The 14,898-nt window shown below is 49.9% G+C and overlaps 1 protein-coding gene across 1 annotated transcript in view; it reads left to right on the forward strand.

Moving 5' to 3' along the window:
* Positions 1 to 14,898, forward strand: part of MYO1D (myosin ID) — a 154,113-nt gene that overhangs the window by 54,275 nt on the left and 84,940 nt on the right. Inside the window, exon 15 of the mRNA XM_039700853.1 lies at positions 9,569 to 9,735. Coding sequence (XP_039556787.1) covers positions 9,569 to 9,735 — 167 coding nt within the window. The remainder of the gene's footprint in view (positions 1 to 9,568; positions 9,736 to 14,898) is intronic.

Raw genomic sequence — 14,898 nt, forward strand, 5'->3', positions numbered from 1 at the left:
GGAAGGTGGGGAAGGGGATGCTCGGGGAGGGGCTGTTGGAGCAGGACAGCCGAGCAAGCCCTGGGAGCTGAGATCCCTGAGGAGTCCTGGGGTGTTACTGGAGCTGGGTGGCCTTGCTGGACTCCTGGCACTGGGGTACAGCCCACAAGAGATGGACAGAGAGCCCAGGGTGCTGGGTGTGCTCACATTCAGAATAATTAAGCAGTGAGTGCTCTGAGTGTCTTCTCAGGAGCTGTGGGAGCAAAGGAGATGGGTCAGAGCATGGCCACCCAGTGCTGGCTGTGCACAAGAAGAGAGAGCTGCCCTCACTTCTTGTGTCCAGAGTTAGGACATGAAATCTCACCTGATTTTTGGGGTCTCCCCAGAGGGTGCAGGGCACTGCCCAGGCTCCCCAGGGAATGGTGCCAGCCCAGGAGCAGTTGGACACTGCTGCCAGGGGTGGGACTCTTGTGGTGTCTGTGCAGAGCCAGGAGTTTCACTGGGTGGTCTCTGGGGGTCCTCCCAACAAAGGATATTCTGTGATTCTATGATTCTGTGGTTTTGTGTTCCTGCACTGGAGTGGGTTTGATCTGAGCTCTGCAGGAGGGTCTGGGACCCACCAAAGCTGCCTGGAGGTGCCACCTGGGCCCCAGTGGGGAGTGGAGCCCCGTGGCTCCCCCCAGAATGTTTTGCCTCAAGCCTCCTGAGAAGATGCTCCTGTGAGCCCAGCCCAAGGTCAGGCCTTGCTACAATAGGCACCAGTGCCAAAATTGAGAGAGTGCCTGTGTAGGCAGAGAGGAGCTTTCCTGGATAGCACATCATGAGCTGCCAGAGCTGGGAAGGTGGCTGTGACCCAGTCCAAACTGGTCTGATCTGTCCATCTTCCAAATAATCTGCTGGCTGGCCCTGACCTCAGTCTGGTGCAGGTGTCACAAGCTCCAGGAACCCAGGAGTTGCTTTGTGTTGTGAGAGGAGCAGTTGTGGAAGGAAAAGTTTCTCCTGGGTGCTGCTGGCTGTTGTTGCAGGTCTGGTCCTACAGAGTGGCCATGGTCACTTGTGCCCAGCCCAGCGTGGGGAGGCTGAGGCAGCCCAGGAGGGGGTTCAGGACAGCAAGAACCCCTGGAGGTGTTGTGGGGAGGGCTGTGATCAGGGCACAGCAGGGAGCTGGGAGCAGGCAAGTTCAGCAGGCATCTATAGAAAAACTTCCTTTCCTTGTTTATTGGAAAAATTATTGCAGACCACCTGGTAGGTGTAAAAATAGAATAGTTCAGAGAATGCTGTGCACTGTGGTGGTTTGAACAATCCCTGCAGCTCCCAGCAGGGCATGGAGAGTTTAAATCCCACCTTATCCATCTTGAATCAGTGGGAACCAGCATTGCTCACTGAAGGCTGCCTGGCTTGGGTGGAATTCATTTACTTCAGTCCATTTATCATCAGTGTCTCCATCATAATTACCAGCCTTTCCAGGGGCAGGCACAAGCAGGAGCTGTTTCCAAGTCAAATTCACTGTGAGGTTCCTGTGTGAGTCTCAGTGTAGTCCTTTCCCTTTCTCTACCTGTCCTAAACTTTCATTGAGAAACTTGCATTGAAGCTGTTGTTGTTTTTGTGATTTTTCTATTGAATAGCAATGGAGAAAAGATTATTTCTTTAGTATTGGGATACCAGCACTGCCGAGGCCACCACTGAGACATCCCAGTAACCTCCTCTCAGAGCCTGCAGAGCTCTGCTTCACCACCAAAATTCAGGTTTAAACCAGAATAGCAACAAAAGAGAAATTTAAAGTTTGTTATTTTAAATAACAGAAAAGTTAAATAACCACTAATGCTGCAGCTACTGCAGCCACAGACTTTGATATTCTGGTGGTGCTGGGCTGATGGTTGAGCTCGAGGATCTTCATTAAATGTCTTTTCCAGCCTTAACAATTCTAAAATTCCAAGATTATTGTTATTCAAATTGGCACTTTTGGAGATTAATCCTCCAAAGGAGGTTTAAAGATACTCTTGCTACAGCCAAAAGCCCTGCAGCTTTCCAGGGAGGCCAAACATGAATATCAATAAAGAGGAGCTCTTGGGCTGCCATCCTGTTGAGGACTACAGAAACTGAGATATAAATGTGTTCTAAAGGAGTTTTCAGAGGAGCACTGAGGCAGAACAGCCCAGGTGAGACAAGGAGCACGAATGCACTGGGCACACCAGGAAATGTCAATAAACCATCAGCTCAAGCTGCACAAAACTCAAGCCCATCTACAACTTGGTTTTTTGAGAAACAGCTGAGAATAGCATGAACTGGTGTTACCTCCCCTAAGGAACTTTATTCCTCTGACATCCCTAGACTCAGCAGTTTGTGCAACCCTGTCTTCAGAACTGTTTCCATCAGCTGTGACCACAGGCTTCCCAAAAAAGTCCTGCAGGGTCCAAGCCACAGTCAAGACACACAGAGAGTGTCACTGTTGATTCCCCGCTAGTGCAGCTTCATTCCCAAATTCAGCACAGGAAAAATGAGTAACAGCCCCAGGAAAGGATGAGAGCACCTGGAGCTGCAGGGATGGTGTTCCCAAAACAGAGAGTGCCTTCACCAGCAGTGGTTCCAGCCCAGCAGAAGGAAGAGCCAAGTGTCCAGACTGGCAGTGACTGAGGCAGAGCATCCAGTTCTTTGTGCATAGCCAGCATCTTGCTGGCATGGCCTGAATACCCAATTATTGGCTTGCTAATGATATGTACCTATCATTACCTGTCCCAAAAGTCACCTCACAGGGATGCTCAGGGCAGAGCAGCCAGACAGAAGCTGTCTGTACTCTGATTTACTGCCTGAAGTACACAAAGGTTGTGTTCAGGAGCCTTGTCTAAGAACCCTTCCCAAAATTCAGGCCCTTTAAAGTGACACCAGCCTGGCTGCAGGATGGGTCTCACCAGCACAGCTCCCTGACAAGAGGGGCAGCCAGGTGGGGTCTGGCTCTGCTCCCAGGAAACAGGGACAGCAGGAGAGGGAATGGCCTCAGGCTGGGCCAGGGGAGGTTCACTTTGGATTTTGGGAAAATTTCTTCATGGAAAGGATTGTCAAGCCCTGGAAGAGGCTGGAGGCCCCAGCCCTGCAAGTGTTCAAAAAAGGTGTGGAGTGGCACTGGAGGGGTCAGTGGTGGCCTTGGCCATGCTGGGGATAAGTTGGACTCAGTCTCAGAGGGCTTTTTCCAGCCTGAACATTTCTGTGACTCCATGAAATCTGGTTTTGGAGCACGCTGAGTTTAAATTATTCTTATCAGCACTGGTATCTCAATGCTGCTGAGGTCCTTCAGATTTCCAGAATCTTCAAGGCAAAAACTTCCCGTAGGCAGGAGAAAGTGCTATGTTTTTTCCAAAACCAAGCCACTCAAAACAAAAACTGGCTTTTCCAGTTGCTATGTGCCATTTCTCAAGAACATGTTTTACTGCCCAAGCCCTTTTCTCTGTGGTGGATTATTTTGGGTGGCTGTTTTGTAAATCCTGACACAGGAAGCCCTGTGGCTGTCCCAGCTGTGGCTGACGAGCTTCTCTGGGGACTCTCTGGACATGTATCTCCTTATTTCTTTTCTTTTTTTCCTCCTCCTCCTCTGTAACTCCTTTTGTCTGACTCTTCCTTCCATCTCTCCCCTCTCCTATCCAGGCTGACAGGCTTCACCTCTGCTAAGTTACAATGTCATCATTGTGACTGATTGGACACATCCAGCACAAATTTGTCTGTCCTGTCCCATCCCTTCTCTCATGTAAGGAGCTATAAAGTACAGAAAAGAAACCCCTCAAGAAAGAGTTTGTTCAGGGTGCAATGGCTTAAAACTGATTTGGTTTCTTTTTAACACTTAAAAATCTAAAAGTCACTCAGCTTGATGGAAAAAATAAAATCAGCTGCAGTTAGACATCTAAAGAGCTTTCAAAGCTGGGGCCTTTGTGTCTCTGCATTTCAGTTCTTCCCTTTACAAACTGCAGTTCTCTGACAGCAAGAATGGGAACTGCATAATTATCCCCCTGAAGAGCTGGGGCTTGGGGATTTGGAAGCATGGAATAATCTACTTTAGAATTTACTCCAGGAGCTGTCGTTTCTGAGAGGCTTTAATTATACTGTAATTGCACTGATAGATGATCTCCTGTCTGTGCAGGCACTTCCCATTCCTGCTTTCCAAAGGATTTCAGCCTTTTTATATCAAATGCAGGCGCAGTCTCTACCCTTTGTGCTGGACCTGAAGTCACAGATTTGAGGGGGTTTGAGGGGTTTTGCATTTGTGAGTGGCAGAGCTGTGCCTGACAGCCCAGCCTGTGCTGGGGGATTCTGTGGCAGCACTGGGGAACAGCTGAGAACTGGCTGCTGCTGTGACAGCAGTGAATGGGTGACACTTCTGGAATTCATGCTCCTAATGACATGTCCAGAGAAGCTGTGGCTGCCCCATCCCTGGAAGTGTCCAGGGCCAGGTTGGAGCCACCTGGGATTGTGGAAGGTGTTCCATGGCAGGGGGTGGCTCTGGGTGATTTTCACAGTCCCTTTCAACCCAAACCACTCCATGGTGTTTTAATTTGGATGCTCTGTTCCCAAGGCTTTGCAGTTCTGTGGAACATTTGTGATATCAACCCCCTCAAGGGGTTTAGATGATTTATATTCATCCTGCCACCAGATGCAGCACAGGTCTGGCCTGGCCTGGCACCATCTGGTGTTGGAGGCCCTGCTCCTGACACAGAGAGAGGTTTGTCCCTCATGGTGTGGATGGGGAGGTGGCCCAGGGTGAAGATAGCAGGAGGGGAAGGGAAAAGTGCTGCTCATTCACCTTCACAGCTCTGAGCTCTATCCCAGAATCCCAATCCAGGTGTAATTCAGAGTTCTCTGTCTATCCCACATTTCCCTAACCAGCTCATTCCCAGTCAAATGGCAGCCAGGTTTTGGCAGATCAGGGCAGCCACACACACAGCAAGTTCTGAGAGCTGCCAGGAGACTCTGGAGTGAATGAAGAGCCTTGGGTACTTTCTCACCTTCCATGCAGAGAGGATTTCCAGAAGAAAGCAAAAAAAAGTGAATGTGGAAATATCTTAAATCCCTTAAAATTGTACCAACTTATTATGTGTCACCTTTCTCTCCTTAAGGAAAGGAGAACAAGTGTCATTGGATAGGCTGAGTTGATAGCAGTGATCTCTACAACTCCCTGACAGGATTTGGGGGGATCAGGCTCTGCTCTCGGGGAACAAGTGACAAGAGGAAACCTCAAATTGTGCCAAGAGAGGTTTAGATTGGATAGCAGGAAAACTTTTTTTACTGAAAGGGTAATCCAGCCCTGGCACAGCTGCCCAGGGCAGTGGTGGAGTCCCTGGAAGTGTTCAAAACCATCCCTGGAAGTGTTCAGAAAAAGGGTGGATGTGGGACTTGAGGACATGGCTTTGTCATGAACTGATGGTGGTGCTGGGTCAGCAGTTGAATTTTTGATCTTAAAGGTCTTTTCCAACCTTAATGATTCTGTGAGTCTGTGGATTGCCATGGCAGAGGAAGGTGCTCAGTGGTGGTGACCTTGGGGACGACCTTGCACAGAATTGAGCTGTTCTCATCTGCCTGGTGTCTCATCATGGAATCATCATGGAATGGTTTGGGTTGGAAGGGACCTCGAAGCTCATCTCAGAATCATGGAATATCCTGAGTTGGAAGGGACCCCCAAGGATCATTGATCCAACTCCTGGCCCTGCACAGACACCCCAACAGTCCCTCCTTGTGCATCCCTGAGAGCATTGTCCAAATGCTCCTGGAGCTCCTTTGGCCCTGACCATTCCCTGGGGAGGTGTTGCAGTGCTGATCACCTCATTGCACCCCTGTCCTGGGCAGGGACACTTCCCACTAGACCAGGTTGCTCCAAGCCCATCCTGTGGCCTTGGGGGAGCCGTGTCTGTGGTGCTCCCTCCTCATGAGCCCCTGCTCTGGGAAGAGCCAGCGAGGAGCACTGCCCATAGCTCAGCTGGGGGCTGGGCACTGCTGCCCTGTGTGCAGGGACAGAGCCTGGCACTGCTGCCCTGTGTGCAGGGACAGAGCCAGGCAAGGCTGGTCATGACCAGGGACAGAGCCAGGCAAGGCTGCCCTGTGTGCAGGGACAGAGCCAGGCAGGGCTGGCCTTGAGCAGGTCCTGACGCACTTGGGGAGCGCTGCAGTCGCTGGAGAGGGGAGGTGGTGCAGGAACAGAGGCTGCCCACACATCCTGCCCACACATCCTGCTGCTCCTCCTGCACTCCTCACACCCATCCCTGCTCCTGGGCTGCTGCCAGGAGGGTGGGCAGTGCCAGGATGCTGCCAGCTGCTTGTGGGTGCTTGGCTCAGCTTTTGCCGTCTATTCCCACCCCAAGGACAGCCCTCCTGGAGAAATCACAGCCTGGTGCTGCTGATCCCATCCTTAGGAAAGCAGGAAAGCTTCCAGCCCAGCAGCTCCCCTGGAAGTGTGGGAAATGGATTTGTAGGGAATTCTCCAGGCCTGGCAGAAGGCTCACACAGTGAGCATCTGTGTGCAAACCTGGAGAGAAGAAATGCTGACTTAGAAATGCCATGGAACAGGACAGGCATTGCTGAGAGAGAAATGGAACTAGGAACAAGTTTCAAAGGATGGCCTTGCAAATAACACCAGATACTTTGGAGAAATAGAACTGTGAAAGATGCATTGTAGTAGGAGCCACAAGGGGTAGTTTGAGATGATTGGCATTAAGGCATTTACAGCATGGTGTGGCTAAAGCTGATAGGCCAAGAAACACTTACAGTGTATTGTAATTAGGAAATAGTTGGCTTCCGACGGTGATGGTGTGAATTATAACATCTGTATTGTCTCACCCTTCACATGAGACTGAAAATGGAATAAAAGTTTTTAAAACACCTCTCAGTTGCCCTGTCTCTGGGTCAGAAAAGGGCTTTATCCAACATGGAAGAAGCAGTGACTTGTGGCAGCTTTCAGGATAGGAGGCTCTGCTTTCCAAGGCCTGCCTCTCTTGGCCCTTTCATGGCTCACACCTGGGCTGGTCCAGGTCCTGCAAAGCTTCAGGTTGTGTCAGGACTAGCCAGAACAGCCATGGATGATCCTGTTCCCTCAGCATTACTGAAGGGAAATGGCAATTTGGGGCCTTTCACATTATCTTGAGATTGGGTAAGTGACCTCAAATTATAGAAATAAGGCTATATAGACAAATCATAGAAAACAGGGCTGAGGGGGACCTTGGGAGTGCACCTAATTCACCTCCTGTTTGAGGACACCTCTGCCTGTATCTTCCTTTTGCAGGCTTTTCTCCTCACTGATGGATGTTCCCTCCTTCCCACAGGCATTCTGTTCCCACTCCTTGTTTTCCTGAAGCTTAATTAATATGAATGTTTACACTGTGGCTAAAACCAAGACTTCTTTGTCCTAAAGCTGAATGTTTGCATTTTCTCATATCTATCCTTTAAATACACAAAATCTCCCCCCAGGGGAGTTCTGTGCCTCCTTGGTCCTTCTAGGCTAAACCCACAATTCCTCTGAGTCACATTTGCTGGATTTTTGAACTTCCTTGCTCTTTCTTGCCCTGACTCACATTCCCACTTGAACTGCAGTGCCCTGGCTGCCTGAGATGCTCAGAGAACTAGAAATGTTTTGGGGATTTTGTCTTGCAATTTTCCTCTTCCTGTGTCCTTTCCTAGAAATCCCTGGAGACAGGGATTTGCCTCACATCAGCTGGAACTTCTGGATCTCTTTAGCACCAGGCTCAAATCAGTTTTTCATTCTTTATTAACCAACTATTTCTCCTAAATGTGGAAGTTTGCATTTGTTCTCACTAAATTAATCTCTTTTTTCCCTCCAGACCATTCCTCCCCATTTTTTACCACTGTGGGTTCTTGAGGCCATCCAGGAGTGCTGGAACAGAACAGACTCTGGAGAATTCCTGGGCTTTCCCTTTTGGGATCCCTCAGGTTCCTCAGGGCAGTGTTAGAGGTGGTTTCACAGTCATTGGCTTCATCTGGTCCAGATTGCTGAAAGGTCATTGCTGGGTCTCAGCTGTGCTTATCAAGGTGACATTTTGTCACATTAAGATGTCACCCAGGCTGTTTTCCTCCCTTTATCCCCATGTCAGAGCTGCCTTTGGAATGCTGCAGTCTGTGTGTATCTGTGATGTTCTCTGACAGCCTCTGGCCATACTGGGACCTACTGGGATCCTCTTGGAGTTCTCTCTGAGGCTGAGGCTGGGTGGGCTCTGCCAGCCTGCAGGATGTGCCACTCCTTTTGCAAGGGCTGCTTAAAAAGTTTTATCTGTTAATGTTAGAAGAATACAATCTGTAAAGGCACGGTAGGCTTTAGATGATGTTTTGCCAGGGAGGGTCAGGTTGGATCTCAGGGAAAGGTGAGAGGGTGCTGGGCACTGCCCAGGCTCCCCGGGAATGCCAGAGCTCCCTGAGGCTGCCAGAGCTCCAGGAGCTCTCAGGGATGCCCAGGGTGGGATTGCTGGGGTGTCTGTGCAGGAGTTGAACTGGATGATCCTTGAGATCTAACTCAGAATGTTTTGTGATTCTCTGATTATTAATTGCTTTTCCACACACCAACCAAGTTAGAATGGGATAGCAAAGGCCAGCCATGAAGAGGAAGAAATTAATGACTTCCAAAAGCCAGTGCAATGAAAGTACATAAGTTTAAAGGCTTTGTAGCCACCCCTCACAGGCTGGTGCCGGTTACAAATTGTATTGGCCTAAACAAAAACTACCTTTAATCTCATAAAAATGAAAGCAAACATCAAAATGCTCCAACAGACCTGTGTGTGGCTTACCTCAGGGTGCAGGAGGGCTGGCAGGGAATTGCTGAAAGGAGTGTGACCCCATGGGACTCACCTGGACATCCAGGGTCAGCCCCAGCAGCACAGGGCAGGACTTCTGCAGGGTGGAGTAAAGCCACCCATCCCCATTCCACCTTCCCTGCCCCCTGCCAGTCCCAGATGGTGCAGAAAGGGGAACTCACGTGCTGGGGCCTCTGGTTGTGCTGAGGAAGGGGCGGGCTGGAGGCAGCTGGGTTTGGGGCTCCATCATTTCCATCGTTCAGCTGTGTTGGAATTGGAGGTGTTTGACTTGGTTCAGCACAGATAAAAGTGATGGAGTGACCAGGCTGCTTTTGAGGGTGATGCAGGCAAAGCCATATCCAGCAGGGCAGTAAATTCCATGAATTCCATGGGTTTGATCTTTTCTGAGGACTGATGTTGTTGTCCTCATGGTAGGGGAGGAAGGGGATGTGGTCCTGGGTGGGTGCACAGCAAAGGCCAGTGGAGCTCCAGTGGGGGACATGTGGCTCCTGTAAGGGGTCGTGGCAGGGTGTGAAGGAGGGGAACACTGAATCACAGAATCAGCCAGGGTGGAAAAGACCTTTGAGACCATTGAGTCCTTCCTATGACCTACCACCACCTTGTCACCCAGGCCATGGCACTGAGTGCCACATCCAGGCTTTCCTCAAACACTGTTATTGTCACTTCTCTTTGAACCTTCTGATTCTGCTGAGCAGCCAGACCTCGTGGGCTGGGCTCACAGCTGCTGCAGGAAGGGTTGTGATGCACCCAGGGCGTTCTGCCGGGGTGACACTGCTGTCCTCTGTCCCCAGGAGCCCTACTACGTGCGCTGCATCAAGCCCAACGACAAGAAGTCCCCGCACGTCTTCGACGAGGAGCGCTGCCGGCACCAGGTGGAGTACCTGGGGCTGCTGGAGAACGTGCGCGTGCGCCGCGCCGGCTTCGCCTACCGCCAGACCTACGAGAAGTTCCTGCACAGGTGAGAGGCTGCCTGCAGGAAAAACCACTGTGGGGATGAGTGCATCCAACTCCATTGATTCAGAGGGCTGAACAATTGCTTTATTAAAACTATATTATATTACGTTATACTATATTGAAGAGATACTATTCTAAATTACGTACTAAAGAAATCTTCTGAGTGTCTCCCGACAGTCAGGACACAGCTTTCTCCCCAGATGGCCAAGGAAACAAAACAATCCTCAGCAGAATCCAATTGACAAATCACTTCAGGTAAACTATTCTTCCCAACACTTTCCACATGTGCAAAAACAACAGGAGCAGCAAGTAGAGATAAGAATTGTTTTATCTTCTTCTCTCTGTGCTTCTCCGGGAAAAATCCTGTGAGAGAGAATTATCTCTCTCTGTTCAGAGAATGTGAATGCCACAGGCTGCCGGGCACTGCCCAGCTCCTGGGGCTGTGCTTGGTTGAAATCTGCTCCTGGATAGGCTGAAACAGATCACACTGGAGTGTGGATGCCCTGGTTCAGCCATGCCACGGTGGCCACTCTGGTTCAGCCATGCCAAGGTGGCCACTCTGGTTCAGCCGTGCCAAGGTGGCCGCTCTGGTTCAGCCGTGCCAAGGTGGCTGCCCTGGCTCAGCTGTGCTGAGGTGTTTGTGCTGCTCAGGCTCAGCTCCTTGTCTGCTGAAACTCACTGTCTGTGTTAATTTGCAGTGGGAATGTGTAACGAGGAGCTTCCCCCGAGTATCCCCCTAAAACCTGAGCTAATTAACTGGTGTTTTCTCTCCGAATTGTCTAATTGTTGCAGCAAGAGGTGGTGTGTCTGGGGGAGCACGTGATGGTGCATGGTGACATTATGCGGGAAAAACCTCTGAATTTTAAAATGGAAAGTCTGAAAAGGGGGATGGTATCATGACCCCATTAAATGTAGTTTTGATTCTTCTTGCCCTCTTAATTCCTACCAGACATATGACAAATGACATGTTTTAGATTGAAATTTGTCTTAAGGCTTCACTAAATTAATGTGGGCCCTGCAAGTTCAACATGCTCTGATGGAACAGTGAATGGAATTTTTGTTCTGTTACTGAATCAGGTGAGAAAAGGGTTGTGAGAATAGAAAAAAATTAAACTATCCAAGCAGGTGGGATGCCATGAATTAGAAACAAAGTGCTGGTGAAAGATCTTTTGCTGTTCACAGTGAAGATTTGCCTGGATATATCATAATACCCAAGGTGGAATGAAAGGCTCTGGCTTTCTAAATCCAGTCTGCAGCACTGGAGCTCAGTTTCCTGAACCATTCTGCAGTGGATAGAGTGTACTTTCACGTCACATGTGGAATTCATTACAATTCACTCTTAAGATTTGTGTAATCACTATTAATGTAAACAGCTGCTTTGTTTTTAATGAATGTTTGATGAGCTCCTGTGAGCTCCAGCCCCAGAGTGTTTGCAGCCAGGAAACCAAAGCAGCACATGGTAACTGCTTCAGCTTTTGGGCTGCTGGAACAGGAGTCCTGCCCAGCCCTGGAGTGGGATTTGACATCTCGAGTGAGTGATCAGACACTGTGTATGTGTGTGTGGTGCTGCTCCAAGCCTGGTCTGCAATGGCTTTTCTAAATTAAAAAAAAAAATAAATCAGAAAATAAAACCAGAAAAATGACTTCTCTTTCTGTAGGAGAAGAGTTTGTTGATATTTAGCCCTAAATCCTGTAAGATAGGTGATATCTCCTCTCTCCCAGTAGGGAATGCAGTGAAGCACAGTTAAGACCATTATAAATGTCCTTCTCAAGCTCTCCTTGGATAAAGAAAACCTTCCTTTGAGCTCTGTGCAAGCCAGGCTGCCCTTTCCAGTTTGAAGTATTTTCTGTTGGACCAGGACAGGCTGTCCCTTCCTGTGATCATGTCATCATCCAGTTGGGTGACACACATGGCACTTACACAGATGGGGTGCATTCTCTTGGTTTAATGTATAAATTACCATTAAAAAAAAGCGGATTGGGTTTCAGGAAAGGGTTTGTGAGTGTAACCCAACCCTTTCCACACAGAGGCATCCATATGCCTACTCCAGGCCATGTCAGACATAGCTTGGAATCCACACTGAGAGCTGTGGACAGCAGGCTGGGAAGGGACAGTGAGGCCCAGCTGCAGCTGCACACCCAACATTGTCCATTCAAGCTTCACCACTTAGTGGCTTCCAGAAATCTTGGTTCTTAGGAGAGCTGTTAATGGAAAGGAAGGAAATGTTAACTCCAGGAGCAGCCTCATCCCCCCGTTGGGTGTTTCCATAGGGAGGTACAGAGGGGAAGGAGAAACAAAGGTGTTTGGAAGGGAGTGTTCCATGTCTGAGTGACCTGGGAAGGTCACCTGAGTGACCTGTGGGGATGGCAGGCAGGAGAGGGCAGGGCTGTGCTGTCAGGGAGCAGATTGATTCCAGATCCTGCCTGGCTATAATTAGCACCAGGCCAGGAGTGTGAGTGGCTGTGGCATCCAGGCCATGCCCTGTGCTGCAGGGAAGGAGTTGGTGGCACTGTGTGACATCCATGGGGACATGGGAACAGAGGGACAGCTGGGATGTTCCACCTGCTGTGGCTGGGAGGGAGGGGGGCCATCAGCTCTGGAGTGTCTTTAATGCCTGTGGGAAGGACCAGGAGGGTTTAACACCTGGGGCAGGTTTTTGGTGCTGTGACAGTCCCTTCTCTCCTGAGCTCCTTGATGGGGTGGACCTGGCCCATAGCCTGGGTCCCAGCCTGATCCATAGCCTGGGTCCAAACCTGATCCATAGACTGGGTCCCAACCTGATCCATAGCCTGCGTCCCAGCCTGATCCATAGGCTGGGTCTGAACCTGATCCATAGCCTGGGTCTGAACCTGATCCATAGCCTGGGTTGGGTGTTTCCATAGGGAGGTACAGAGGGGAAGGAGAAACAAAGGTGTTTGGAAGGGAGTGTTCCATGTCTGGTCACCTGAGTGACCTGTGGGGATGGCAGGCAGGAGAGGGCAGGGCTGTGCTGTCAGGGAGCAGATTGATTCCAGATCCTGCCTGGCTATAATTAGCACCAGGCCAGGAGTGTGAGTGGCTGTGGCATCCAGGCCATGCCCTGTGCTGCAGGGAAGGAGTTGGTGGCATTGTGTGACATCCATGGGGACATGGGAACAGAGGGACAGCTGGGATGTTCCACCTGCTGTGGCTGGGAGGGAGGGGGGCCATCAGCTCTGGAGTGTCTTTAATGCCTGTGGGAAGGACCAGGAGGGTTTAACACCTGGGGCAGGTTTTTGGTGCTGTGACAGTCCCTTCTCTCCTGAGCTCCTTGATGGGGTGGACCTGGCCCATAGCCTGGGTCCCAGCCTGATCCATAGCCTGGGTCCAAACCTAATCCATAGCCTGGGTCCAAACCTGATCCATAGCCTGGATCCGAACCTGATCCATAGCCTGGATCCGAACCTGATCCATAGCCTGGATCCAAACCTGATCCATAGCCTGGATCCGAACCTGATCCATAGCCTGGATCCAAACCTGATCCATAGCCTGGGTCCCAACCTGATCCATAGCCTGGGTCCCAGCCTGATCCATAGCCTGGGTCCCAACCTGATCCATAGCCTGGGTCTGAACCTGATCCATAGCCTGGGTCCCAGCCTGATCCATAGCCTGGGTCCACAGCTGATCCATAGCCTGGGTCCCAACCTGATCCATAGCCTTGGTCCCAACCTGATCCATAGCCTGGGCCCAAACCTGATGCCAGTCTGTTTCCCAGCCTTGTTCCCAGCTTGGGGTGGGGGTGCCCTACCAGTGCTTTGCTCTTTTATTTTTTTTTTCCCTGACATAACTGTCTCGAGGTGAGAGATGTTTCCCAGGGAGTGAATTATTGCAGGAACATTTTCCTGGTAAGAACAGGGCAGAGAATCCAGTGTGCAGCACTGATGTGTCTGTGTGTGAGAGCAGGAATGTTTTTGCCAGCACGTGCTAAATCTTCTCCTGGGAGTCTGAAGGGAGGTTTTTAATCCTGTTTATTTATCAGTGAGATCCCTGAAACCCCCGGGGATGGTGTTCCCTGCTAAAGCGCAGTGTGCACCTCCATTCCCCCCCTCCAAAGGCTAATTTGATGAATGAATGGGCGCTGGGATGTGTTTCCATTCAGGCTCTTGGAGGCTGTTCCGAGCCTCCTGCCGTGCTGCTCGCAGGAAAAGGGGGATTGTGAGGCCGTTTAAGTGTAACTGAGAGCTGAGAGCGTCTGAAGCTTTGAGATTGATGCCTGCCTTGGCTGGGGGCTTTGAAGTGCAAAGTGGCTGAGCTCGATTGGTGCTTGTTTTTTTTAGAACAGGGCTGCGGGTTCCATTCCAGGGAAAACGTCTATTCCAGCTCTTGTTATGTCCATAAATCTTATGCAGAAAATTCACTGTTGCTTTTTGCAAACGCCTGTTCCCCTACTCAGCATTTCCTGGGCTGGTAAATCTTACAGAGCTTGGGCTGATCCTGGTGCTTTGGGTTTGATTTGTAGATGTCTTAGTTCCAGTCTGCATTTCTCTGGAAAATGGAGTTTGGAGAGTGAGGATGGGAGGATTGGCTAACCCACACTTACAGGCAGTGTTTGCACAGACTGGGGCAGCCAAAGCTCTGCTGTGGGGGGAAGTGACACAGTTTGTCAGAAATTACTCCCAAAGTGATGCACGAGAAAAAATTATTTGCAGAATTTTTAAATCCAGGTTTTCTGACTAAGCAATTGGTTGCAGGTGGCTTCTCATGCAGAATGTGAACAAAACAAAAAAAAATTCACTGTTGCTTTTTGTTGCCTGTTCCCCTAATCAGCATTTCCTGGGCTGGTAAATCTTACAGAGCTTGGGCTGATCCTGGTGCTTTGGGTTTGATTTGTAGATGTCTTAGTTCCAGTCTGCATTTCTCTGGAAAATGGAGTTTGGAGAGTGAGGATGGGAGGATTGGCTAACCCACACTTACAGGCAGTGTTTGCACAGACTGGGGCAGCCAAAGCTCTGCTGTGGGGGGAAGTGACACAGTTTGTCAGAAATTACTCCCAAAGTGATGCACGAGAAAAAATTATTTGCAGAATTTTTAAATCCAGGTTTTCTGACTAAGCAATTGGTTGCAGGTGGCTTCTCATGCAGAATGTGAACAAAACAAAAAAAACCCAAGCCAAACAAAACCTAAACAAACAAATAAAAATTAAAATTG

This window comes from Passer montanus, unplaced genomic scaffold (assembly GCF_014805655.1).
Source record: "Passer montanus isolate IOZ18808 unplaced genomic scaffold, ASM1480565v1 scaffold145, whole genome shotgun sequence".
Lineage (NCBI taxonomy): Eukaryota > Metazoa > Chordata > Aves > Passeriformes > Passeridae > Passer > Passer montanus.